The following is a 27,126-nucleotide window of genomic DNA, read 5'->3' as shown; positions in this document are numbered from 1 at the left end:
CACCGCCCCCTCAATGCGCACTCGCACAGAATTGTAGCGCCACCGCTGCGCCGCGAGTGCCGCGGGCGCTCGCTCCCTCCTTACGTGTAGCCACCATCGCCGAAGTCGCCGCAGTCGCTCGTATCGCATTCGGGCTGTCGGTAGCAAGTCCGCCCGCCCGCTGCCTCTCGTAGCGCGAAGCTGGAGCGGAAGCGCGCGTCTTGAAATAAGTCGGGGTCCTTGCTTGTGCGATGGCGTTGGCCCGCACGTGTACGGCGACGACGCTGCGAGCCTCGTCGGACGCGTGGCGCCTTCTGCCTCGTTTCGGGGTTCGCGCCACGGATTGCAAGATTCTGATCGGCGGTCAGAGGTGAGGAATGCAAGAGCCCCGCGGTCGTTGCGATGTCAGTTCGTTGACCTGGAACGCCGAGACACATTGCGCTCGTTCTTACATGCGGAGGCTTGGGGGCTAGTAGCGCGGATCATTCTACTCGGAGTTGGAAGTGAGCAGGTTCAGCTTTGAATGTTAGAAGAGCAAGCTAAAGTAGTTCCCTGCCATTTTTACTGCTTCATTTCCTGGTGTATGCGGAATAATTAGAATAACAAGCCTGCCTGAAAGAAATGAATCTTTTAAGTTACGTGCGCAATTTTTATTTTTATTTTCCAGGAAAGAAGATAGGGTATAAGGATGTGGATCGCTTAATGTGGAAAGTGTGTCAGACGTACAAGGGACTCGTGGTACGCTCCCCATTTTAACCCAGACTTCAGCTTGGAGGATTATTTAGAACTTTAAGTTTCAATGTTCAAGATTATGGGTCCGTGTTATGTTGCACATTTTACAATTGCAGTCACATTTGGTCTTTTATGTAGCTTCAGTTGCTTATACTCTAAAGCCTAATGCCAATGACAACACCATCTATCTGTAACTTTCCGTTCGATGTGCTTTCGTCCAGAGTTGCTGCAAAGAGTGACTGCCATGTGTCCCTTTCTGAACTCCGCATGTGAACTAATTCCCGTGTGAACCGCGTAGTTGCGAGAGTAGCTGCTTCTAATGCAGTTCTATATTAAAAACTGCTCCGAAACGCAACGAAAACAAAAATTTTTGATCAAAAGTCTCTTACGCAAGTTCTGCCAGTGAAACAATGGGGGCTACTTTAGCATGAGAGTACGTGCTGTTGCATTTGGGTTGCAAGCCCCAAGGGTAGCGTTGGCCTGGCGGCCTGGGGCAAAGCAGGAAACATCCGAAGGTCCCGGCAAAGGATGAGTCGACTGGCAACAGAACAACTTGTTTATTCTGGCATCGCAAAAGAGCAGCCGGTCAGGGCGACCACGTTACTTGCAGGAAGAAATCGAAGTCTCTCGTTGGCGTCCGGGGCAGCTCTCTTTATATACCCTCGGAGTCGAGGGCAAGAAGGAGCGGCTTGGGATGAGTCGCACAAGACGGCGACGCATGAACATGTTCAGGCGTGACGGGCGCGTCCGCCAGGCCGGCGCCGGTCAGACCTCCTCGCCTCCCAGTTGGAGAGCTCCTCTCCCCGGCTGCCGCGCTTTGACAAGCGTGGGCAAAACATGCACACACACACACACGCACGCACGACGACACGTGGCACTGAAACCTGTCTGGACGCGCTTGGCGGGAGGCGTTGCGGCCGCGATGAACGAAGCCGCGGCGTCCGTTGCATCCGCGCCGGCTATACCGCGCGTCGAAGGCGAGACGTAACAGACCGCCCCGCCGGGAGAAGGAGATCCCGATGGTCAGGGGACTGCATCCGCTGTCCAGAGGGATGTCGCTCGATGATGCTCGTAATCGAAACCGATCGTCCCTCGACGTTGCTTGAGCGCAGCGCACAGAGAAGGCCTCGTTCTCGGGTTCAGGATCACATAGGACACTGCAAAGTCACTTCGGGAGAGTTGCCATTTTTGTGCTCGTTCCCAGCAAGCGTTAGAACTACGCCGAAACGCAACCGCTCAGTCAGCAAGCACGAGACAACCCTCACTAAGCTCTGCCAGGCTCTTTCCCCTTTTATACTACTGCCTAGTTCCTTACAGTAGTCAAGCAGCACTCAGAACGCGTCCACAAATTGGAAAATTGCACTAGAAAGCACATAAACACTTAGAAACACTAAACAAAAGCGATATGTTAAAAATCCTGCCTCAGGAAGAAAACATCAGTAACAAACAACTTTGAGGCGGATTCCTACGTTAGGGGCTTCGACTTAAGCCATCGGCGTTACCGTTGAGACTCCCCTTTTTGTAACGCACCTCAAAGGAATATTGTTGCAAAGCGAGGCTCCAGCGCAGGAGGCGGCCATTTTTGGGAGATATGGTCTGCAGCCATTGGAGAGGGCAGTGATCCGTCTCAATGATAAACCTCGAGCCGGCTAGGTAGCATGACAATTTCTGAACGGCCCACACGAGACACGCACACTCTTTCTCGGTGGCGCTGTACGCCTGCTCACGACAGGTCAGCTTACGACTAGCATACAGGACGGGGTGTTCCACTTCTCCATTGTCCCTTTGGCACAGTACAACGCCCATGCCTCGCTCACTAGCATCGCACTGAACAACGAACCCTTTGGTATAGTCTGGCGATCGTAGCACAGGCTGGCTTGTTAGGGCGCTCTTTAGGGCGCTAAAAGCTCTCTCCTTTGTCTCGCTCCAGACGACTGTTTGGGGCTCTGTTTTTCTTAGAGCATCCGTCAGGGGAGCCGCGATATCGGAGTACCTGGGGATGTACCTCTGATAGTAGCCGGCGACACCCAAGAACGACCGAATATCGGTCTTCGTGCGCGGTTGCGGGAAGTCTCGCACAGCGGCCACCTTTATTTCAGAGGGGCGGCGACGACCCTGTCCAATCACGTGACCGAGGTAGACAACCTCGGCCTGTGCTAATTGGCACTTGGGAGCCTTGACTGTCAAGCCCGCTTCGCGCAGGCGGGTTAGCACTGCCCGCAAGTGTGCCATATGCTCAGACCAGGATGCGGAGAATATCGCTACGTCGTCTAAATACGGTAAAGCGAATTCTTCCTGTCCTCGCAACACTTTGTCCATGAGGCTTGAAAAGCAGTATGGCGCGTTCTTCAAACCAAAACTCAAAACTTTAGGACGGAATGTTCCCATTGGTGAAATGAACGCCGCATACCTACTAGCCTCTTCTGTAAGTGGAACCTGCCAATAACCCCTGACAAGATCTAGGGTGGAAATAAACTGAGCGCTACTAACTTTCTCAAGGCGCTCCTCGATGTTAGGGATCGGATAAATTTGATCCTTAGTGATGGAATTAAGCCTGCGGTAGTCGACGCAAGGACGAGGTTCCTTGCCCGGTACCTCAACTAAAATCAAAGGGGAGGTATAATCACTCTCACCCGCCTCAATAACACCGAGCTGTAGCATTTTCTTTACCTCAGCCTCCATAATATCGCGCTGGCGGGGTGACACCCGGTACGCCTTGGATCGTACTGGCTCTGGGGAGGTAAGTTCTATATTATGAGTAAGGACAGAAGTCCTACCAGGCCTCTCAGAGAACTGACCTTGAAACTCTTGTAAGAGTTGGTGTAGTTCGGTTTTCTGCTCAGGCGACAGCGGTGCTTTACTGAGTAAGTCACTAATGACCTGATCAGTGTCTTCCCTGTTCGTCACTGAGCTCAGTCCCGGAAGCTCGATCGGAAGCTCTTCTAACTTTCCCGTGTCGGGCATTTCCTCTCCTGTACCTAGTGCCTTCAACGCTACAGGCTCAATTTTATCCAGTTCGGACGTGCTCTGGATATCAGCTTGCTGCGCCTCCGACCCTTTTTCATTGTTTTCAATTTTATCCAGTTCGGACGTGCTCTGGATATCAGCTTGCTGCGCCTCCGACCCTTTTTCATTGTTTGACAACGTCGGCCCCTCAACTACCGCCTTTGCAGCGAGCTCCCGAACTCCTGATCTGGTTAAGGCCTGAACGCTAGCCTCACCAAACAAAAGCCCCTTCTCGCGCAGGAGGTGATCGGACCTGTTCGAAAATAGGTACGGGTAGTGGGCGGGCAGCCTAGATGACACTACGGCCTCCGTCTCAAGTGCTCCGAAAGGTCCTTCAATAAGCACTTTTGCTACGGGCAGACACACGCTATGAGCTTCCACGGCTTGCTTAATCCATGCGCACTCGCCCGTGAACATATCGGGTTCTACGTAAGAGGAGTGAACTACATCCATTGTAGCTGCGGAATCACGAAGCACTCGGCACTCTTTCCCGTTCACGAGGAAGTCTCGCATGTAAGGCTCGAGAAGCTTCATGTTCTCGTCAGTGCTACATAATGACAAACACACGACTTCTCTTTTTGTTTCTGGACACTGCGCCGAAAAGTGACCCGGCTTCTGGCACGTATAACACACGCGCGCTTGCCTCCTCTCGAACCGCTTTCTGCGTTCGGCTTCGGCTGCCGCCGTCTCCTTACGTTCGGTCGGACTGCTTTCACTCGCATCCGCACTACGCGTGTCCCCCCTTGCTCTCATGGGTGTGAACTTCGGCCTCTCAGACTTGGAGCCAAATTCACCCTTTTGACCGTCCTTAGCTCCGCGAGCCCGATGCGTCACAAACTCCTCGGCTAGCTCGGCGGCTTTAGCCACTGTACTAACGTCTGGCCTATCCAAGACCCAGTACCGCACGTTCTCAGGTAACCGACTATAAAACTGTTCCAGCCCGAAACACTGCAGAATTTTCTCGTGGTCACCAAACGCTTTCTCTTCTTTGAGCCACTCCTGCATGTTTGACATAAGCCTGTAGGCAAACTCTGTATATGACTCATTTCTGCCTTTTTCATTTTCCCGAAACTTCCGACGGAACGCCTCCGCTGACAGCCTGTACTTTTTTAGCAGACTCGATTTCACTTGGTCGAAATCCTCTGCCTCCTCTCTCTTCAAGCGAGCGACTACGTCGGCCGCCTCGCCGGGTAACAAAGTGAGCAAGCGCTGTGGCCACGTTTCCCGAGAGAACCCCTGCTTCTCGCACGTTCGCTCAAAGTTAACCAGGAACAAACCAATGTCCTCTCCAAGCTTAAACGGCCGCATCAGGTCAGTCATTTTGAACAATACCCGTTCTCCTGCACCGTGTGCCTGACTTCCATTACGAGCGCGTTCCATCTCTACCTCGAGACGCTTCATTTCTAAAGCGTGGTCGCGCTCTTCTTTCTCTTTTTGCTCTTTACGTTCGCGCTCCTCTTTCTCTTTTTGTTCTTTCCGTTCGCGCTCGTCTTTCTCTTTTTGCTCTTTACGTTCGCGCTCGTTTTTCTCTTTTTCTTTTTGTTCCCTCTCCTCAATGGTCTCAAGGCATTCCGACAGCTCGTCATCCTCAGCCTCCAACTCAAGAATAGCCCTTAGCAGTTCTGGTTTTCTGAGTTTGTCTGAGACATCCAGACCCAACTCTCTTGCAAGCTCCAGCAATTTCGGTTTGCGCAACGACTTCAAATCCATGGCTGCTCCGAATGCTGCTTTCTCTACTGCCTACTATTGTCTTGCCGCAAACTAACCCGGCAGCAACGACAACACAATTACCAGCTCTGTTTCTGACACTAACAAAAGCCTGGCAAAACTCAGAAGAAGAAAGTCCCGCACTCACCAAACCTCGCAGCCAAGAATTCAGCGCAGTCGTTCCGCTGCAGGCAACCAGTCATCACACAGGGCTCGTTGCACTGCTCCCGGATGGTCGTTGTGCTGCTCAGCATACAGTTGACCGCATATCTTCGCTGCTGGCCTCCGTTGTCGGGATCTCACCGCTGGCAACCAGTTGTTGCATTTGGGTTGCAAGCCCCAAGGGTAGCGTTGGCCTGGCGGTCTGGGGCAAAGCAGGAAACATCCGAAGGTCCCGGCAAAGGATGAGTCGACTGGCAACAGAACAACTTGTTTATTCTGGCATCGCAAAAGAGCAGCCGGTCAGGGCGACCACGTTACTCGCAGGAAGAAATCGAAGTCTCTCGTTGGCGTCCGGGGCAGCTCTCTTTATATACCCTCGGAGTCGAGGGCAAGAAGGAGCGGCTTGGGATGAGTCGCACAAGACGGCGACGCATGAACATGTTCAGGCGTGACGGGCGCGTCCGCCAGGCCGGCGCCGGTCAGACCTCCTCGCCTCCCAGTTGGAGAGCTCCTCTCCCCGGCTGCCGCGCTTTGACAAGCGTGGGCAAAACATGCACACACACACACACGCACGCACGACGACACGTGGCACTGAAACCTGTCTGGACGCGCTTGGCGGGAGGCGTTGCGGCCGCGATGAACGAAGCCGCGGCGTCCGTTGCATCCGCGCCGGCTATACCGCGCGTCGAAGGCGAGACGTAACAGTGCTCAGGTAACATTTTCGCGCCGGAAACAAAGTCACAGATTTAAGCCGGCACTGTTATTAATTGTCCCTCCCTAAAGGGAGCCCAGGACGGAGTGCATTTAAATCTAATTCTTTCGAAACGAGCCAGGTTGATGTGGTCTTTTATCTTGCATTTAATCGCCAAAGGCCAAGGCTTCCACTCGGATCTCTGAAGTACTGTCATTCACTGAGACAGCAAGTGCTTTCGCGGCATCTAGGTGACAGTTGATTATAGCTTGTCTCGCATATCATTGCGATTCTTGACGTCCTGCGCTTATCTGTCTCAAGTGTAGCATTGGCGCGCTCTTATCGTTCGAAAGTCCCAGAATACAGAGTCCTTTAAAAGATGAAAACGTGCCTTTCGTTTTTGCGTTTGAAGCTTTGCGACCGTAGAGCAACGCAAGGGGCAACCTTTCGCTCTTGAAAGGCCTAGTATCTTCTGAGCTGTGCATTATATTACAGCGCCCATAGACCGTAACATAAATGTACTCAGGCTACAATTAACAAGTCCGGCTTGCTTGATATTTAGTTACACGATGACAATCTTCAAAAGAAGTTGTTTTTCGAAGCTGTCACTAATTTTGTCAAGTTTCCTCGTGAAGAGATCAGCAACTCTAAAACTCTCTCTATGCGTGCACTGGAGAGAAGAGAGGTTTATAACGTTTGAATATATTGCGCAACAGCTTTCAGTTGTGCAATGTTTCGATGTCAGTGTCTCAGTAATCTATAAAGCGCCACGCTTCTTTGTTGGCGCTCTGATAAGGCGCTGTTGCTAAGGCCACGGAAAAGCTGAAAAAAACTTTCTGTAAGAGATCTCTTGGGAACATGAGATGCGCCCTGCGGCATATCGATTCAAAAGAAAACATTCAACAGAGGCATGTCTGGCTGGCAAAGGAATTTAAGTTAGAATGAACCCCGACCTGAAAATGAAGAAAAAAAAGGGGGGGGGGGGACACTTAAGCTCCGCCTTAAGGGCATGACGCGATAGCGTTAATGGGTTCATGCCCATATATGCAGAAGGTCATTTTCTGCTTTACATTTATAGATTCCTGGTAGTCGTCATACCCCTCCTGGCGCAGTGGCGCAAAGGTTAACACTGCCCTGCGATGGCAGGTGCTGTCCCAGCTGTGGGCCTTGTGCGGCCCCCAGGTTGCTTTTCCCGAGAGACCAGACGATAATTTAACTGGCACGGTGGGTAGTTTTCTCAGTATCTGGTGGGCAGGTGGTGATGACGCCGGAAAGTCACGTGACCTAGGTAGCCCACCTGCCTCCTAGAAAGAAGCGTGCGAGTAGACGGGCTTTTAATAAAAATCAACCAACTAGCCCAAGAAACAGCCTTGCCTCCTACGTTGCTCTCTGGGCACCACCTGCCAGAGTCATGCAAGTGATTTTTTTCGCACAACGCCGACGCCAATGCCGGATATTTTGAGTAACGGGACAGTTAACGCCTTCGCGTTAAAAAAAGACCGAATAAGAAGCCTGTGGTGCGGAACCATAGTTTGAGCGACTCAATACGTCAGCAAACAGTCCGTGGAGCTCCTGGCGTCGCCCTTCTATGGTCGCCCATTTAGCCTTGCACAGCGCCGTGTCTGTGTCTTTCGTCTTTTCGCCTCGTCTTTGATGGTCGACGTATATTTTCTTCTGATACTACTCCAGCAGTACTGCGGGCTTTGAATGAATTCCTTGCTTTACGTGCCTTCTTGAGTTTTATCCGCACTTTCGTGCTCTTTGTGTAAGTCTCCAAGATGGGTGTAGCTAGAGGAAAGTTGCGGCGCTATCTGAGAGGACAAGGCTGTTTGTAGAGCGGTCACGTGATATTTCTCGGAACGGGAACTGCCGTAGGAAACGGAGGTGACACGGTAGCGGCCCGGACATGATCGCCCGCGTTGCTTCTCCGTAGCCGGTCCGTTGTCGTTCTGTCACGAAGGAAATATCCTTGTTGGCACCGGTGTTTGCCGCCAAGGTGAGGTTCTCAGAGCTCTAGTTGGTTGCGACTTGTTTTTGAAAAAAAAGTAACTGATTGCTACAAATCGATTGCATGCAAAGGTAATTTAATTATCCGGAGCGTTACAGTTTGGGCTCACAGCGCATGGTGAAAATCTCCGTCTTTTTACATTTATGTAATAATGCACAAATAGTGATGAAATCTTTGAACTTCATAACTTTTATCAGACGTTTTCAATGCATTACAAGGTTAATGTAATGCTGAGTGAATGCGCCATTCCGCTAATCATGTCAGCACCACGCATGACGGTCCATTACTGCAGTTGTGGGTGCGTCTCCCCGAGTTTCGCTGATATAGACATTCTGCTCAGTAGCGTACTACGAACTGTGCAGACCTAGATTGCGCAGCCCTGTCATACTTTGAAAAGAAGGCAGTCATGTGTCAGCCAGCCTTCCTTGGCGTTACACAAGGAGGAAATCTCGCTCTTGAAACTCGATGAAAAATGCTCTTCTGGCGGGTGGGCACCGGAAGGAAGGTAAGTATATGCTACGGTTGCCTTTTTGTTAATGACCGAACACCGCCTGGTCTGCGCGGTATAAATTGAACCCCTGGTTAAAGAAATCTTTTAGACCACCCCTTTCGTGTAGTGTTTTTTTGCAACGTCACCATCACTCATGCTATTCCAGGAGGGCCCTGGGCGGTCTCAGCTACCACCACACACCAGGCAAGCAACCCCTGCTGCCCTCCACTCTCGGCGATGTGGTCGACCGGGTGGCCGACAAACACGGCGACAACGTGGCCGTCGTGTCCTGTCATCAGTCCACCAGAAAGACCTACACGGAGTTCAAAAAAGACGTGAGTAGAATGGTGTCCTTCTCTTCGGTGACCTTATGGTTGGTTAAGAATAATTCTGAGGAGGACAGCGCTGGCGGACAACTGGCGAGCACAAGGACACACAACTACACTAGGACGTTGATCAGTGCTGTTGTGCCCCCTTCTCCGCGTCCATTGTCTGCCAGCGCTGGCCTTGTCACAATGATCCTTAACGAAGGAATTAGCCAACAGTCACCAAAACCAAAGCAAGGCGTGGAAGTTTTTTTTTTTGTGCGTTAAATTAAGAGTGCAATCGTTTTTAGCTTAAATTCGATTTAACCGAAAGTAGAAGAGAAGACAACCACATGCGGCAGATGGGATTCGAACCAATGACCTACGCATGTCGCGAACGGTGCACTGTCAACTGAGCTACGGCTGCTGCCTAATATTCTACTTTCCAGTGGTTACGTGCAGAAAAATCTTTAGTGTTCAGCAGCACGGCGGTTGATGGTCCATGGGCTCAGCCAGTAGTTCCGTGCAGCATTAGCAAGCACCAGTGAGTGCAGAGACGACGTTCTGACGGTTCTGAGTGTAGTGCAAGTAGAAAATGGGCATATGGGCATATTGGCTAGCGTGCTTTGAATTGTGCTTGCGCCAAACGCTATTTCAAATCGAGCCTTATCGTAAATTCGCGTTACGTACGCTGTTTTCTTAGTTTAATGTGCGCGACTGTTTCGCATGCTAAAATAGCATTTCCAACATAGCGCCGCACTTCGAAGCAGGACTGGTCGCTTCGGAATGAATTTACGTGCACATAGATGCATGCACAGCTGCGTGCATACTTCTTGCGAAGTCGCGGTGCGCAATAGAACTGATTTTCACTAAGGGCACAAGAAGTCACCCCGGGTATTGCATATGCGTGCGCTGTTTCATTTCGCAGATCGACCAGTTGGCAGCAGCCCTTGTGTCGCTGAATCTTGGCGTCGGCTCCAAGATCGCGATGATTGCACCCAACATGTACGAATGGAGCATTGTCCAGTTCGCGACTGCAAAGGCAGGGCTGGTCCTGGTAAGGTCAACTCTCATCGATGCACGCTGACCTACATAATTTGATATGAACTGACTGTATTAGACCAGATGTAATTCTATCCATCTCTGACACTTCATTTGTCAAAGTAAAAATAACTTCATATTCGAAGAAAAGTCACGAATTTTTTTTAAAAAATTATTCGGCATACGTGGAGAGCTTTATCAGTGTTCAGGTGCGTGAAACAATCGGTGTAGTTTTCAGAAAATTTTGCGGCCGGAATTTTTATTGTCCTCTCGCAGAAATTACACAGATGACGGAAACTATGGGAGTGTGCAATATTGTGTCCACCTGTTCACGGCGAAATCGAACCGACACAGACGCAATAAATCGATTAAATTTCAATAGTTTTTAAGAATACTTAACCCTTATTTGCTGAGATTTTTTATATAAATTATTTAGATTGTACTTATACAGCTGCGCAGTGTTTTAATTGTGTACCACTGTGTTTGCAAAGAGCATTCATTTGTTTTGAAATAGGATTTTGTAAAAGACCTTATCTAAGTTATCTATAGCAGTGTGGGAAAAATTTTTTACCTGAGAGTAACTGACGTTGCGAAAGTTCTCGTGGTCCTTGTTTGCGCGTAGGTTAATATTAACACGGCATATCAAGTTCCTGAGCTCGAGTACTGCCTGAATCGGGTAAGTGGAACATTTTATGAATTCTTAAATTCTGGCTTTTCATTGAAATTCAATTGGAGCGCCGTAATACATTGATACAGGCAGACTTAGCGTCCCTTAAAAGTTAGAGCAGGAGGCAAGGTTCAGTCACTGAAAGCTTATTGGATGTTAACAGAGACGTCAGCACTAAAGGAGCGAGCTTGCCTATTCACGAAACTGAAGACCGAAAGTAAGGCTTTCACGTGATTTGTAGGGCGAGCATTTCACCCTCCCAGTTAATCTACTTACCTATAAACAATGTCTCTGATTACTTGTTAGATGCAGCCGCCATGGTGGCTCAGTTGCCAAGACGCGGGTTTGATCTCGGCCGCGGTGGTCGAATTTCGATAGAGGCGAAATGGCTTGTGGCTAATGGGGATTTAACGTACCAAAGCAACTCAGGCTATGAGGGACGCCGTAGTGGAGGGCTCCGGAAATTCCTACCACCTGGGGTTCTTTGACGTGCATTGACATCACACAGTACATGGACCTCTAGCATTTCGCCTCCACCGAAATGCGATCGCCGCGGCCGGGATCTAACCCGCGTATTTCGGGTCAGCAGCCGAGCGCGATAACCACTGAGCCACCGCGGCGGTTCCGGAGGCGAAAGGCTAGAGGCCCCGTGTACTTCGCGATGTCAGTGCACGTTAAAGAACCGCAGACGGTCGAAATTATCCGGAGCCCTCCACTACGACGTCCCTCACAGCGTTAGTCGCATTGGGACGTTAAACCCCGTAAAGACCAAATAACTTGTTAGAATCTGGTTACTGTACTTCGCTGCGCCATTTGCAGATCGTCTTCAAGCGTCTTACGTATCATTGTAGATAGACTGTGAAGCTGTTATTCTGTCACAACGGTTCGCAAGGCAGGACTACTACAGGATGCTACTGGAAATAGCGCCCGAACTCGAATCTTCAGCCCCTGGACTCTTGAAAAGCGCAAGGTACGGCAAAAACGAATGAAAACATGTTCTCATATACAAAATATTGCTTGGGCACTGGGCATGAAGTAATCTTGGGGAAATTGCACTTTCGACCTTTAAAGCGCTGTCCAGAATTACAGTGATGCTAAATGTTCACGCTATTAGATTTGATATCACATGGCCTCAATCAGAAAGCCATTTTAAGTATCTTGAGTGCCCGTCAACGGTAGCGAGTTCACCATTTTTACTGCTTCAAGCTTTGTATTTAATGCAGTGTCAGCACGATGGCAGCCTTAACTTCGGAAGTTGTTACATACTAATTGCATGGAGTGCTTGGAATGGAGAGTGCCAGCATCATGCAACAAGGTTAACTCAGCGTGTGCTAGCTCATTTGTTAATATTTATTCGTGGGTTTGTTCATTTCCGCACACACTTATTGTCTGGTTTCCACTTCCAGGTTACCCAAACTCAGGCACATTATCTGCATTGGTGACGAACCAAGACAGTGAGTACGCATCCCTGCACCTCCTTGTTTTTATTTCGATCCAAACAGTCCTAATCCAAAAATATCTTTCACGCCAGAGGTAACGGTCTTTTTTTTTTCTTAATATTTATCGTAGTATTATAGATGGCTTATTGCGTTAGGTCTTACCGCATGGTGGCAGTAACGAGGGCAGAACTCATGGCTAAGGCAGGAATTTATATTGTCAAAAGAAGTCAGGTCTGAGCAGAAGGTGTTGCCACACTGGTTTACTCGTTGCGGCTAAAATGGCACTCGCCTGGAGTGAATATACTGCATTTTATGACTATGCCCCGTCGTTATACAGGTGGATAATTTTGCTGATATCACCTTAAGGCTGTCTACTATGAAATTTCAGTAAGTTACGTTTGTTTTGTTGTTCAACCTTGCTCGGACATCATTTAAAATGTCCCCCCCCCCAAAAAAAAATAAAAATAAAAAAAGAAATCACGCAAACAAAATCCGCCGCTGTACTAGCAGCGGCGCTGCCCTCGTCAGCGGTGTTGCCGGAAAAAGCAGTCGATGGTATCCCTTATGCATATTACCGGTATCGTTTTGTTGATAATATCTTTAAACCTACTTTAGTGCCCTCAACTATAGTTTTAATAAGACCTATGCATTTCGGTTAGTGTCACTCATTATTGCCATTGCACGCCGCTTAAGCGACGCGGCAGTCATCGCGTCCATAGAGTTGCGCTGAGTCACTGTACTAAATATATTTCGTGCCCCCGATGTCAGTATTTGCAGACGCTACTGCCATGAGAAAACGTAACCACCACATTGAAAAACTTCTGGTCTAAATTATTCTGTTGTTTCTCTGCGGCACAGCCGGGTATTCATTTATTCGAGAAAGGACCGTTAGATTACCGCTGGAAAATATTAAGTCGATAGAAGTCGCTAGACTCTCCCTTTCCTTAACCTAAACTAGACGCACTACTTCAACAGTTGTCATATTACTGATAGATGTCTACAGAAGCGCATGTTCACTTCAGGGGCACGCTTCTGTTTTCCGACCTCATGGAGTCTGTTACGAACGAGCACCTCAGAGACATGCAGGCGATTTCGTCCAAACTGCAATTCGACGATCCCATCAACTTGCAGTTCACGTCTGTAAGCACACACGCCTTCTCAACAGCTGCAACATAATAGGCGCCCGTGACGTAGATGATTCTTGTTATTCCTGCAGGGTACGACAGGAAAGCCTAAGGCCGCGCAACTGTCTCACTTCAACCTCGTCAACAACGCCTACTTAATAGGCCAGAGATTTGAACTGGACAAGGAGGTGAGGCCGGATCCCTTGTGTTGCAGTGTGTTGTATGCGAATTGTTCAGGCTTAAGCGCTAGTAGGACTGTAGTAGTCTGATCGAACCCGCTGTGATGGCTTAGTGGCTACGGCGGCCGGCTGCTGAGTCCTGTGGGAATTCTCGTGGGCCGCCATTGCTATTGTGTGGCTTATGTTTACTGTATTAACTGTCCTGGAAGGATGTAATGGTTCGTTCGCATTACAGAGCATTCGTAACTGTCTTTGCGTTGCAGAGTGAGGTGATCTGTTTGAACGTTCCCATGATTCACTGCTACGGATGCGTCGGTGGCGCTTTGGCGGCGACGATTTTCGGATCCACGATCGTGATGCCAGCTCCGAGCTTCAAGGCAGAAGACGCTTTGGACTGCATTCACAACGAGAAGTACGTCTGGTGAATAGATGTGCTTCATATCTATTTCTTTACACTGACAGTTCTGTGGTACTTCCCGTGACAACCGAGGCTTTGTCATGGAAAATTCTAGGTTAACAGTTTGTTAATGATTATTATTTAGCGCACAGTGCTCATGCCATTTATTAGGCCCATTATTTCTCAGATCTTGTCTTCGCCCTCGCCTTCTGCCGGGTATCCTAGCTTTAGCAGTAGTGCGCGGCCAGTGGCTGTTCTTTTAAGTCTTTCGAGTTGAAATCTGAGCATAGTTTCACTGTGCTCCTCATAGGTGCCGTACACACCCATGTTCATTAACTTTTCTGTCGAGGCGCAGGTCATGACGCCTAAGGCTTGCTTATACGCCTTTCTGATGCATGTTTCCATTTTGTTCTTTTCCCCTTTATTAGGTTGTAGGTACGGAAGCGCGTACGTCATCCTCGGTATGATGAGCGCAGAAGTGATCCGTAACGCATCTCGCTCCTTCACCCCTTTTCTCTTGTTCGTAATCCGGCTTAACATCCTGCATATCTGTTTCGTGGAGTGTTCCAAGAGCTGGATGGTATGGTCTCGTTTGCCTTTCTCCTGCAGCCACATTCCCAAGATGCGAAGCTTATGTGTCCTTCTTACGGGTTGTCCATCGATCTCTAACTCTATCGATCCCCTGTCCTCTTTGTTTTTGTGAAGTCTAATAAATTCTGATTTTTCTGGAGAGCACTGCATCCCGCTAAATAAAGCAAATTGACCGATCTCATCCGCCGCTCTTTGCATTGACAGCCAAATTAGGAGCACTTTCTTGGTTAAACCAGTGCCCAGAAACATGGACCCGAAGAACCACGAAGGAAGACGGGCGGCGAGATCATTGGAGTTGGACAGGTTCCTAAAGAAGAAACAGATGGTTCTGTATGTCGACGCGTCCAAGTACAGAACGAAGGAAAACGCTAGGGCGGTAGCAGTAGTGAACGCCAATGGGAAGATAATTACTGGTGCATCAGTGCGCACAAGGACAACTCAAGCAGCGGAAGAGATCGCCATAGCTCTAGCCCTGACTGAAGCCCATCGGCAGGGACTGAGTTACTGGATAGCGACGGATTCTCAGGCTGCAGCGAGGGCATACAGAGATGGCAGGATCGGCCAAAAAGCCGCGAGGATTCTCTTCGCACAAAACCAACACAGACATGGATCAAACAACACACACATTCAACACACCATCATTTGGGTCCCTGACACTGGGGTTGAGGGAAATCTCATGGCAGACACCGTTGTCCGAGGGTTCACGAACCGGAGGGCGGGTTTGCCGGTCGAACCCTTCAGCACGCCAGAATCGTACGGGGAGGCAATGAAGGCGTTGTTGGGAGCGCGCAAGAAGTACTCGGCTCCGGCGGATATCCTCAACAGAGAGCAGGCCACCACGCTCAGAAGACTACAAACAGACACCTACCCAAGCAGAGCCATGTATCATAAAATGTGGCCGAACAGATATGCGAAAGAGTGCGTGTGGTGTGGGGGCTACGCCACAACGTACCACGCCACCTGGGGCTGTGAAAAAAGCCCTTTACTACCAAAGATAAATAGCCCTAGTCTAGAGCAGTGGGAGGCCCTCCTGGCTGACTCCGACCCGAGCACACAGCTTATGCTGGTGACGAGGGCCAAGGCAGCGGCGGAGGCCAACGGGATCCTGGACTAGGGAATACCGACCACTGCAGCTCCACTTCTATCTATCCCCAACACCCTACTCCCTTACTCTTCCTTCTGTGAAAATAAATGTTTTTACTACTACTACTCTCAGATCTTACTCAGCATTTGTCAACATTGCAGTGTCATGGCAGTGCAGAATCATCATGGAAATGAAACGTGGTGGCGGTTTTCGCAGACGCTCGATGGCTTATAGCGTGACTGACTTGTGTAGGTCAAAGTTCGTTTTCTCTTGTGCAGAATCAAACCTTTAATCGGCTTTGGTACAGATAGTAGACGAGTCCGATAGAGGAAGACTTCCCGCTCCACATAAGTACCGCGGGCATGCTTTGGTAAAATCAAAAAGTTATGCTGTCGGCTTTGTAAACGACTGTTCGATACCATGTTTTTTACTCATTGCAGATGCACGTTCATTTTTGGAACACCGACAATGTACATCGATATTCTGCATCATTTGAAAAATAGACAGCACGACATTTCATCCGTGCGAAGAGGTAAACGCTTTTAATCCTTCATTTACTACTAGTTCGGCGCGTATAGTTAACACGGCCTTTTATAAAGCTTGTCACTTCATTCGTCTTAGCCGACCTGCAGGCACTGTATCTACAACACATCCGTGTGCGCTCTGTACCTCTTATCTATGTGCAGCTGTGTTAGGTGCTAAAATGCCGCTGCCGTGTGATAGTTCTGTGCTGTTTCGTGTAATCTATTTTTTTTTGTCGTGGGTATCCGTTCAGCTGCACAGTTTTTCATTTCTGTGCTGTTTCGTGTAATCCATTTTTTTTTGTCGTTAGTATCCGTTCAACTACACAGTTTTCTGTGCATTCTTTACATTAAAAATACAATTTTCGATCACAGCTGTCATGTCGGGTTCACCATGCCCACCGGAGGTCATCAGGAGAGTGATGACAGAGCTCAACGCTCGCCGCTTCCACGTAAGCATCATCATCATTACTACACCCACTGCAGGACAAAGGCCTCTCCCATGTCTCTCCAATTAACCCTGTCCTTTGCCAGCTGCATCCACCCTTTGCCTGCAAACTTCTTAATTTCATCCGCCCATCTAACGTTCTGCCGCCCCCTGATAGCGGTTATCTTGCCTTCGCATTACATGCCCTGCACAAGCCCATTTCTTCCTCTTTATTTCGACTAGGATGTCATTAACCCGCGTTTGTTCCCTCACCCACTCTGCCCACTTCCGGTCTCTTGCGGTAGGCACTCAGCTCTAATGGCTGAACGCATTCGAAAGAACTCTGACGAGCCGAACCGGAAGCCGTCCTATGAATCCATGCCTGTTTGGCCAATTGTTTTCGAGATGGCAAAAACGCTCAGCGACGTCGAAAACTGGCCTCTGCATTCTCATTTTACATTTTTGATCCGTCAGCATTAGAACGCCCATTATTGCAAAAAGCGTCCAACGTTTGCGTTGGCGTGTGAAGCCTCGTTTAGCTGGAGGCAAAGCGGAGAAAGGTAAATCCCCTCTTCACTTTCAAGGAAAAGGAGAGAGTGAGAGAAATTGTGTGCGAGAGAAGGGAGGGTGGGAGCCGAAAGTGGGGCGGGGGTATGATGTGTCACACTATGATTGGTGGGCTTGATGACGTCACCCGCTCCTTCAGCGGTTGCTCCGTGCGGGGAGCACTAATGCTAACGCATGACCTACCACGTGAATCACATTGATGACATGTGCATTTTTCTTTTTTTAGTGGTCCTCTCTTTTACTTCCTATGCCCCTCGTTTCAGATGCATGCTCCAATGTTATAGCCACCAATTTGTTTTCGAAATAAAAAGGTTAACGTATCCTACGCTTTGTTGTTGTTGGCGGAGGCAAGAACGAAGAGAGGGGTAATGTGAAAGAAGGTTTTTTGTGTGTGTTTACAACGTTATCTTTCTCGTTCAGGTCATCGACTTTGTTCTCTGCTCTGAAAAGAATATTTTAAAGAAAAGGGAAACAACTACGTTTTGATTTCGTGAGCAGCAGGAATTTCCAGCGCTTGTTTTTTGTGACCACTCAAAAGCTTCGAACCTGCTCAAGCAGGCTGTCTTAAACGAAGCTGGAAAGAAGTGCGCCTTCACTTCTCCGATATATGGAAAGAAAAGAACGTGAGGGAAGGGACGGAGCTGAATTAAGTTTCCGCCCTGTAGTAGCTTGGAAGGGTGTAAAGATAGGCGGCTGTTATCCCCGTCCCCGAAGAATTGCAGACTCGTGCTATCGATCAACTGTAGGGTATATTTAAGCCCTGCTTTAAGGTTAGGACGCGATAGCGTTAATCGGTTAATGCGCATATATGTGGAATTGGTCATTCTCTAGTTTAACATTTACAGCTTGAAAAGACTCGCATTTCGGCGCAGAGATACCGAAGAGCTGATATGTGAAATTTGGGAAATGTTTAGAGAATTCAAGACTACAATCTTTTTGTGTGAGCGCTCCATCTGTTCCATTACTGGCTACCTTAACTGGCTGGAAAAGTGTAGAATGTGCTATTGTATTAGCATCGTCGAGGCTTTGTGACCGTAATTCCTTTCTTTTTTGTGACTCGTGTGGGGGTAATTGCTCTGCAGGAACAAGAAATGTACAATTTGTTCTTCATGTTATGTTTTTTTGTTTTTCACTTAATCCAGTCCGGCATTTTGCGCTCCTGTGCAAAGAATAAGCAGCGTTACTCAGCGGTTACTGCTTCGAGTTGCGACAAAAACACCTTTGTTCAAACCGATATTAACTATTGATCGTAATGGTAGTAGAATAATAAGTGTATGTGATAAAGTCGTGTGTTTGTGGATACTGCAGTTGAATTTTTGGTTTCTTCCAGATACTTTACGGGTCCACAGAGACCAGTCCGGTTATAACAGCAACAGATCCAGATGACCCTATTGACCAGTGGATGCATTCTGTCGGCAGACCTCTCCAGCACACCGAAGTGAGCTGGCCATCCTGCATATTTCACTAAATCTACTTGATCACAATCAGGGGACGGAAAAAGAGAGACGTTATTGGTCTAAGCTGCGATGGTGGAGCTTTCAGTCACGTGTGTATCGCTTGAAAGGCATTTAATGGCATGCGGATTACGGAGCTGGTTATGAGTGCCACTGGCCGTCGAAGTTTTTCGAAGGTATAGGCATTAGGAGTGGCATAATTCAATGCGTGGTAGTAGCATAGCAGTACTAAGAGCCTTGTAGAGGACACAATATCAGTATTTCTCCTCGATATGCGCTCCACATACTTGGCCCTATAGGTGTGCAGGACGCTGTGGAATGTAATGCGATGCCGCGTGAGATGCAAGCGAATATTCCGGTTTGACCGAAGTTTGCAAATATACGCTGTTTCGTACTGCTTCATTCCAGAGCCGGTTAATAGAACCCATTTCATTTATTAATACCCTCAGGGCCGTCTGGCATTACAGAGGGGAGTGATTAAAATGATAACACATTAAACAAAAGCAAGCAACGCAACAACAAAAATACAAGTTGATTAGGCTCTTAATTATACAATGTTGGTTATTGCATTTTTAAAACGATGATGGTCTTCAATGGCGGCGATAAGACCGGGAAGGCGGTTCCAATCCTGTGATGTGTGGGGAATAAAATGGGAACAGGCACTAGTACGGCAAGAGATAATACCAAGTTTGTGAGAGTGGTCAACGCGAGCAGAATGATAGGACGAATTAGAGATTAGTTCATTGCGCAGGTGGGTGTTATGGAAGTATATTTTCGTTAGCTCAAAACTTCCCTGTGCTGCGGAAATATGGGATCGTTATGGAAACGGCAGTTCGCATCACAAAATCGAGCGCAGGACTGCCAAAGTTGTTCGCGCGTTTGGACTGTCCATGATTTGGAGGCCCACTGGGTATAGACCTCTGGGTTATCGAACGCTAGGCTCTCCTGGTTGCTAATGTGAGGACTGAGGACCAGTCACAAGCCATCCTGATGAGTATATATAGTTGCGAGGCTTATGCCTATGATTTACTCGCCTCGGCATTACCTTTCACAACTGTACCACGTTTTAATGAAAAAAAAAATGGATAAAATAAAGCCACGGTGCTGAAACGAATTGTAGATTAAAAACCACCGTAATCTTTCGTGCAGTTATATAAACTCCTCTGGAACGGCGAAACACTGTAGAGGCATATGATCGGTAGTACCTATATGCGAACTAATATTGTATGGTTGGAGTAATAAAAAAAAGAGGGTCCCGTCTATAAATGCGGTAAAAGTGGCTGATGCGCCAAGAGAGAGAAGAGTCTGTGCACGGTGACGTCCAGTCCACCAAATGGAACACATGGCCTACCACTCGGTGAGAAACCGCCATTGCGTTCGGGTCTTATGGTCGCGCCCAGCTTGAAGCTAAACTGTCAACATCGCCACAATCTCCCTTTTTATCAGATGGCATTTGCCGAACAAGCGAACTGCTGCTGCTGCCGCAGTCCCTCACCGAAAGTGCGTTTCATTGTTTTAACGAAAGCCAAATAAAGCCAACAGTTTATGATGCCAAGAAAGGATTAGGAAAATGAGCTACAAATGTTATCTTTGACAGAGGTTAGATTTAGCTAAAGAAAAAACAATTGCCCTGTCCGCACATTTCTCTTTGGCAGTAGAGCGCCAATGTTTCGAGACCAAGTCGGTCTCTTCTTCAAGGGCGATCAAATGGAGAGCACGCAGCAGGTAGCAGACTTCGCACCTTATCCGGGGTCACGGGACAGACACCATTCATGTAGGCGGAGGGCAGAGGCCCTGGACATTTCTCATGTTTCCTTTTGTGTACTGGATATGCCACAGTTAGACATGAAGCCTTAAATGGGCTGTGCATTGATATGCGGAAACAATCGCGATGGACGGTGCCCCCCCCCCCCCCCCCCCCCCCCCCCGGCTAGTGTTCGCAGTGGACCGCACGACATGTGCGGTCCAGGAGTCGTTGATCCTGTTCTTATCTGCGTGCGCAGCCTTGTCGTTTCTTTGTTTTGTAGCGATAGCTACATTACGCTAGCATTTCGAGCATTCAGCGTGGCCACCGTGGCGGCGCCGTTGGTCACATGTTGATCACGTGGGTTGATCACGTGGTGCGGCCGTTGGTCACGTGGCGCGGAGCAGCAGCTGCTGCTGCCGGCGGCGCGGCGCGCAACAGCTGCAACAGCTGTGCGCATGCGCGGTGTCAAGTGGGACGACGATGAAGAAGGAACGCCCCGGAGCAAAACGGAGCGGCGAAAGACTGACTCTGCAATTCAACTGAGCGACTTCCACTCGGTCAGCTGTAGCTATCGCGTCACTCCAGGTTTAACCAGTGCTAAACCACAGCCAATTTTTTTGGTTTGTTTCAGTCCACCTGCAATACCTCAAGAAAAAGAGAACCATATTCAACATTCTTCCTAACTGCTCGCCGCTTTTTTAAATCTAGATGCAACTTTGAGATTGAGGGAAAATAAAGAGCTTTGAAGCACAGACTCAGCACCCCATTATAATATTAAGAAAGCTTGTCCATTAGACTATCTTTCTTAAAATCTCCTGTTTCAAATCATGTCAGTTTATTTGGAACTACGTGTTCAGTGCCTTCTCCATATTTGCTGTTTAGCATGTCTTTTTTAACGGTAAAAGGAACGCAAGAGATGTTAGGTTACTGACCTAACAGATACAGTCAGTCGCCTTACACCGTAGTCGCTTTTTATAGAGAAGGTTGCAAGGGTCGCTATTGTATAGTTCATCTTTGTCCAAGAGTTCTCCCAAAAACCAGTTTCCGTAAAATAATGGTCTATGCGGCACCTCCTTGCACTACCTGCTCAGTGCATCCCCCAATGCACACTCTAATAAGAAAAGACTAAAAAGGGAGTAATGGTACGTTAGACAACAGTTTGCTCTCTTTTTACTCCCCATATAGGCGTTTTCGTGTTTAGAGTGCGTGGTAGCGAGAAAAATGCAACGTCTTTCGTGGTTTCGGTGTAAAGAAAACTCGCGTGGACAAGTGTATTTTCATCTACTCATTAATAATTATTCATGTTCGTTCATGTATTCGTTCGTGAGTTGCAAATAATGAATACTTCAGTTCAAATATAAAGGTTCACAATTGGTGGTATAGTTGGTAGACCGCAACAAGACAACGGTTTCGCCACTGTTATCGATCACAATCCTGAAGTGATGCCTCTTTGGTTTATGCATGTGGAGTATGTTTTAATATATTTTTTCACCAAGGTGAAAATTGTCGACAAAGAAAACCGGGTGGTACCCACAAACGAGAGAGGAGAGCTTTGCGCCCGTGGCTATCTGGTATTCATGGGCTACTACAACGACGAGAAGAACACCCGAGAAGCGGTCCGCAACGGGTGGTACCACACGGGGTGAGTGGTACCGCCGCCACGGCTCTTTAACGCGCACGAGAGAGTTTTTTTTTTTTTTTGCTGCATTCAATGCCATAGGACACTGGAGGCTTGACTGAGATGAAAGAAATAATAAGAGAGGAAAGCCTAGAAAAAGTCAGACAGTCTCAAGTTGTAGAAAAAAATCCAAGTAATTACGCTATGCTGCATAATGGGTTAAACTGAGCGAAAGTTGTGGCCGGGCTGGTGGTTATCTTTTACTAAAACCTAAAACGTCATGAAGTCTAAGACCTAGAGACTGTTGCGACTTGGGTAACCCCAACTATCGCAACGGGCGCACGATCAAATGCCTGACTCGCGATTCGTGGTGGCAGACGGCCGTCACGTGGGCTGTCACGTGACCGGATGTTGACAGTCTGCATTGTGAATCGCTAGGGAGTATCCTATATAACAGCTTTCGCTGTAAAAGGCGCAAGTTTTTTCTCCGGTTGCCAGGCGCTGTCAGTCAAGCCAAATGTGGATTTTTCAGGCCTGATTTTCGATTTCGTGCCCCTGTTAGGTTTAGTAAAGAAGCTGTTTATGTTAAGGCAAGGCAAGGAAGAATATTCATGAACCATCAAAACACACGCTTCTGCGTTCTTCCATGTTGGCAACTAAGATGTCACTCCTTCTGGTGCGAGAACTAATGCCTAATTCTCCATAAGAAAGCGGCTCCTCGTCAGTGTCAGTTCTTGGGATCCACTAATTTTGGCACCCGGTTACTCGATTTGTTTCACTCGTGCAAATATCATTGCATGCAGGTAGTACCATCTGTATGAAACGGCCGCGGTCAAACACGCATGGAAATTACTTGTTCGGGCCGATTGAGGATTGAGCAAGCTAGAAAGTAAGGAGGTACCTGGTGGAAGAATGTAACAGGTGGCTGGCGTGCAAGTGAGTTGTGCACGCTTCGCTGCACTCTCGGCAGATGGCGCTATTGAAACGGTGACCTTAGGAGACTTAGCTTTGAAACGTACACGCTGCACGTGATCTAGAAACCTTCGACAAAACACACTGAGGCCATTCGCCATTGAAAAATTGCGCGACTGTTGCGCGCACAGTGGCACCCACCAGTGCGGGCAAATCCGTGGCGCGCCTGCCGCGTGACCATCTCTGCCAGGCCCTGGTCATCACAGCGGTGATTCCATCACTTGGAGGAGGAACAAACTTTTATATGTCATATGACAAAGAGGGTAGGGGTTAGGGATAAGGTTTAGACTGTCGCGTGGGCAGGGATAGCACAAGAATAGAACACACGCACATTTAGCGCTTTGTGTTGTAGCTGCGTGTGTGGTGGGAAAGGTGTAACTGACCGTATGACTGACGTAGGGACGAGGCTGTCATGACGGAGGATGGCCGAGTGTCCATCATGGGGCGCATCAAAGACATGATCATCCGCGGTGGAGAGAATGTCTACCCGCAGGAGATCGAGGAGTTTCTCTACTCTCACCCGGCGGTCGAAGAAGTGCAGGTGAGGGCTGCAGTGACAGAAATCTCAACTATGACGTAGCCACGAGGACTAACAAGTCAAGGGATGCTTAAATGGTCAGTCAACGACACCAGTGAGACTTTGGGTGATCACTTGTTGGTACCGGCTATTTCGTTTTACTGATGAAGATAGCTCTGCACCCTTTGACTCACCAACGCAAGTGTATTAGTTCTATGCTGCGATCCAGGTATGCGCTATCACACCACTAATTTCCTCTTATGAAGAAAGTACGGGGTTTGAATCTTCCTGTCATCAGGAACCCACAAATTTTTTGATGAGGTGCTAGCGTACCGTGGCCTGGTTCAGAGCTTTCTTAAGGGTCAAACGCTTGGAGACGTTGCCATCTGGTCTTCCAAGCCGAACCAACCCTGATCACTCGATGTCAGCAGGGTTTAACTTAGTGGCTGCCGCACTTGAGACGTACGATATGGTACTATAACATCGCTGCAGACTTTTTGAAGCCTGTTTCACAACCGCGAAAGCTTGCTAGCTGTGGTATTCACCACTTCGACACCGGATAAAAACAGATCAACGCAATAACCAAGCCGCCAGTTGGTGTCTATATTATTGTGCACAGGTTTTATGAGAAGTTTGTTGAGCTCAGTGACCGGCTTTGAGTCGTTTTTACATTAAAATTCTGGTACCGTTCCACTTTGCATGTCAGCATGTGCGATACGCAAACCGAGAAAACCCATCGCAGGTTTCTGTAGTAGGTGGTCGTTGATGTGCAGTTTCGCGTTCAAAAAGTATGCGATAATCAAGTTTATGTCGAGTGGCGTAAGCCTGTATACTTGCAGAAACGAACGCATTTTGTTTTGTAATTCCTGAATGTTTTTTTTTTCTCGCTGAAGTACACAACTACTATCTTTATCGCCTTTCTTTCCTAGTAACCCTCCCACGCTCTCTCCCAATAGCAACGCTTTACTGCAAAACAAATGTGAAATCAAGGCCTCATGTCTAGACTGAAGGAAATCCACCTTTCTTTTATGGCTCCTTCAGCATTATGATAGGACGGATGCATAATTGTCGCGCATTGTTTACGCGCTTATCTCGCTACAAAGACTCCAGAAATCACTGCTTCAGAAATCACTGCTTCAGAAATCACCGCTCCATAAGTCACCGCTCCATAAGTCACCGCTCCATAAGTCACCGCTCCATAAGTCACCGCTCCATAAGTCACTGATCCATAAGTCACTGATCCATAAGTCAAATTAACTGCTCCAGAAGTCACTGCTCCACAGGTCACTGCTCCACAAGTGAAATTAACTGCTCCAGAAGTCACGGCTCCATTATTCGCCGCTCCATTATTCGCCGCTCCATTATTCGCCGCTCCATTATTCGCCGCTCCATTATTCGCCGCTCCATTATTCGCCGCTCCATTATTCGCCGCTCCATTATTCGCCGCTCCATTATTCGCCGCTCCATTATTCGCCGCTCCATTATTCGCCGCTCCATTATTCGCCGCTCCATTATTCGCCGCTCCATTATTCGCCGCTCCATAAGTCACCGTTCCGGAAGTCACCGTTCCGGAAGTCACTGCTCCGGAAGTCACTGCTCCAGAAAGTCTTGTCTCTCGATGTAGTCATGCATCACAGTGGCTTGCGTGGTTACAGTCGATGGTTAGCGACTTAATTTGCGGCATATGAACTGTCAGAGCTATCCCGGCCGCAACGGCCGCATTTCTATGGAGGCGAAATTAAAAAAAAAACGCCTGTATTCTATGCGATGTCACCTGCACGTTAAAGAACCCCACGGGGTCTAAATCAAACAGGATAGAACCCACTCCCTACGGCATTCCTCATAGCCTGCGTGTCACTTCTGGTCGTTACACCCCACATACCGTATCAGGCCAATTCTTTGAGCTAACGTCGCAGCTATGTTTAGAGAACCATTGCCCTTTTGCATTACCCGCAGGTCGTCGGTGTTCCTGATGAGAGGCTCGGTGAAGAAGCCTGCGCATGGATAATGTTGAAAGCGGGATGCAACGCGACAGAAGAGGACATAAAAAATTTCTGCAAGGGGAAGGTACATTACCTGAATACCTAATCTTCCGAGGGAAGAATTTGCTCTCCTCTGCTTTGGTTATGCATCCTGCTAGCGTCAATCGTACCGATAAAAATGTTAGAGAGGAAAAAATAATAGAAAGTATGGCCAACTTCACATCTCTAGTTACCTTGCCAGTAATTGTTTCCATCTGAAACCGGGCAACATTACTTATTACGAATTTTTGTAGGTGAATTTATTAAATTTACCGATGCGAAGCAGGAAGAGAAACGAAATAATTATTGCAATGACTTTACACACTCTGCCACTGCTATTAAGCGGACAAGTCAAGGGAAAAGAGGTGCTTGTTATGACATACTTAACGGAAGCAAACAGCCACCGAAATCAAGGAGTAGAGGGGATGTTTTTGAAAATTGTCTTGCTAATTAATTGGATAATAATCGTGTAATTAATTTACCTCTTAAAGATAATTGATAAGAAAGTAGAAAGAAAAACAACCAGATGCCGCCGGTGTGATCCGAACCCGCGACCTCCGAATTTCGCGTCCGGTACTCTACTAAGGGTATAGTGTGAAAAATTGATAAGACTGGCAGCTTTCCTCACAACGCCTTTAGTTCGAATTATTTACAATTCAGGAAACGTGTTTATGCACAGATGGCAGCAAGCGCCGCAAAGAATTGATTACGACTGTTGCGTATAACCCGTTGCGGTTTGTGAAGTTCGTGTATGAACATGACATGGCTCTTAATTTATATTTTTTCTCCTACAGCTAAGCCATTTCAAGATTCCAAAGTACGTTTTATTCGTCGACACATTTCCGAAGACAGTGTCCGGGAAAGTTCGAAAGTTCGTCATGAGGGAGGAAAGCCGCAAGATGCTCAACCTATGAGTGTTTACACCGCGGACACCAAAAGGTTTACGTTGTACAGTGCGCTCAAATAAACACTTCAGCAGTATTTCACTCTAGAGCACTACAGGGGACATTCCGTGGCCTAAGCCCGGCGGCCCAGGCCCGCGGCTTCAAACCCGGGCCCAGCCCGGGCCCGCAACATTATCTCTATTGAGCTCGGGCCCATTTCTGCAGCAGCTCGAGAGGTAAATTTCACACTGTGGGCACGCAATTTCCTGCTACACAATTACGTTGCTTTTAAAGGCGCTCAGATCGCAATAACGCTTGAAGGAATGAGCCGCCGCGGTGGCTCAGTGGTTATGGCGCTGGGCTGCTGACCCGAAAGACGTGGGTTCGATCCCGGCTGCGGCGGTCGCATTTCGATGGAGGCGAAATCCTACAGGCCTCTGTACTGTGCGATTTCAGTGCACGTTAAAGAACCCTAGGTGGTCTAAATTAACCGTATCCGTCCAATACGGCTTCCCTCATAGCCTGAGAACCAAATAGGTTGCCACCTGTCATGGTGGGCATGTTGTGACGTCACAAGGTCACAATGGCAGGTGGGCCATCTGCTTTTTCGTTCACAAAGCCGCCGTCGACGACAACGGTATCACCGACGGCGCCGGATTTTCAGCGGAAAGGAAACCTTCACGCTATGGCGTTAACAATCGTTGAGTAATTTTTTTTTCAGAGCTAACACCGTGGCCATGTTTCATCCGTGTCTCTGCTAGAACGCCCCTCGTGTACTGCAGCCTGCAATCAAAAA

At 48.3% G+C, this 27,126-nt stretch overlaps 1 protein-coding gene across 1 annotated transcript; it reads left to right on the top strand.

Moving 5' to 3' along the window:
- Positions 1 to 86: 86 nt before the first annotated feature.
- LOC144098592 (medium-chain acyl-CoA ligase ACSF2, mitochondrial-like) lies at positions 87 to 26,427 on the top strand. Its single transcript, XM_077631358.1, has 16 exons — positions 87 to 349; positions 8,942 to 9,110; positions 10,009 to 10,137; positions 10,744 to 10,797; positions 11,640 to 11,758; positions 12,195 to 12,242; positions 13,250 to 13,367; positions 13,444 to 13,539; positions 13,794 to 13,942; positions 16,043 to 16,134; positions 16,499 to 16,575; positions 18,448 to 18,555; positions 21,815 to 21,960; positions 23,308 to 23,449; positions 25,382 to 25,492; positions 26,241 to 26,427. The coding sequence occupies exons 1-16, from the start codon at positions 231 to 233 to the stop codon at positions 26,358 to 26,360; spliced, it is 1,797 nt and encodes a 598-aa protein (XP_077487484.1). The 5' UTR covers positions 87 to 230; the 3' UTR covers positions 26,361 to 26,427.
- Positions 26,428 to 27,126: the final 699 nt, after the last annotated feature.

The sequence above is a fragment of the Amblyomma americanum genome, chromosome 7 (assembly GCF_052857255.1).
Source record: "Amblyomma americanum isolate KBUSLIRL-KWMA chromosome 7, ASM5285725v1, whole genome shotgun sequence".
Classification (NCBI taxonomy): domain Eukaryota; kingdom Metazoa; phylum Arthropoda; class Arachnida; order Ixodida; family Ixodidae; genus Amblyomma; species Amblyomma americanum.
Note: the sequence above shows the minus strand (reverse complement) of the source record. Positions and strands in the feature narration are given on the sequence as shown.

What these genes read in the sequence shown, in the direction of transcription:
- LOC144098592 (XM_077631358.1), top strand. Translation starts at nt 231, where the DNA reads ATGGCGTTGGCCCGCACGTGTACGGCGACGACGCTGCGAGCCTCGTCG. An exon ending in TCAACGCTCGCCGCTTCCAC is followed by an intron (nt 16,576 to 18,447) that starts GTAAGCATCATC and finishes GGTTTCTTCCAG; the next exon opens with ATACTTTACGGGTCCACAGA. An exon ending in CGGCGGTCGAAGAAGTGCAG is followed by an intron (nt 23,450 to 25,381) that starts GTGAGGGCTGCA and finishes CATTACCCGCAG; the next exon opens with GTCGTCGGTGTTCCTGATGA.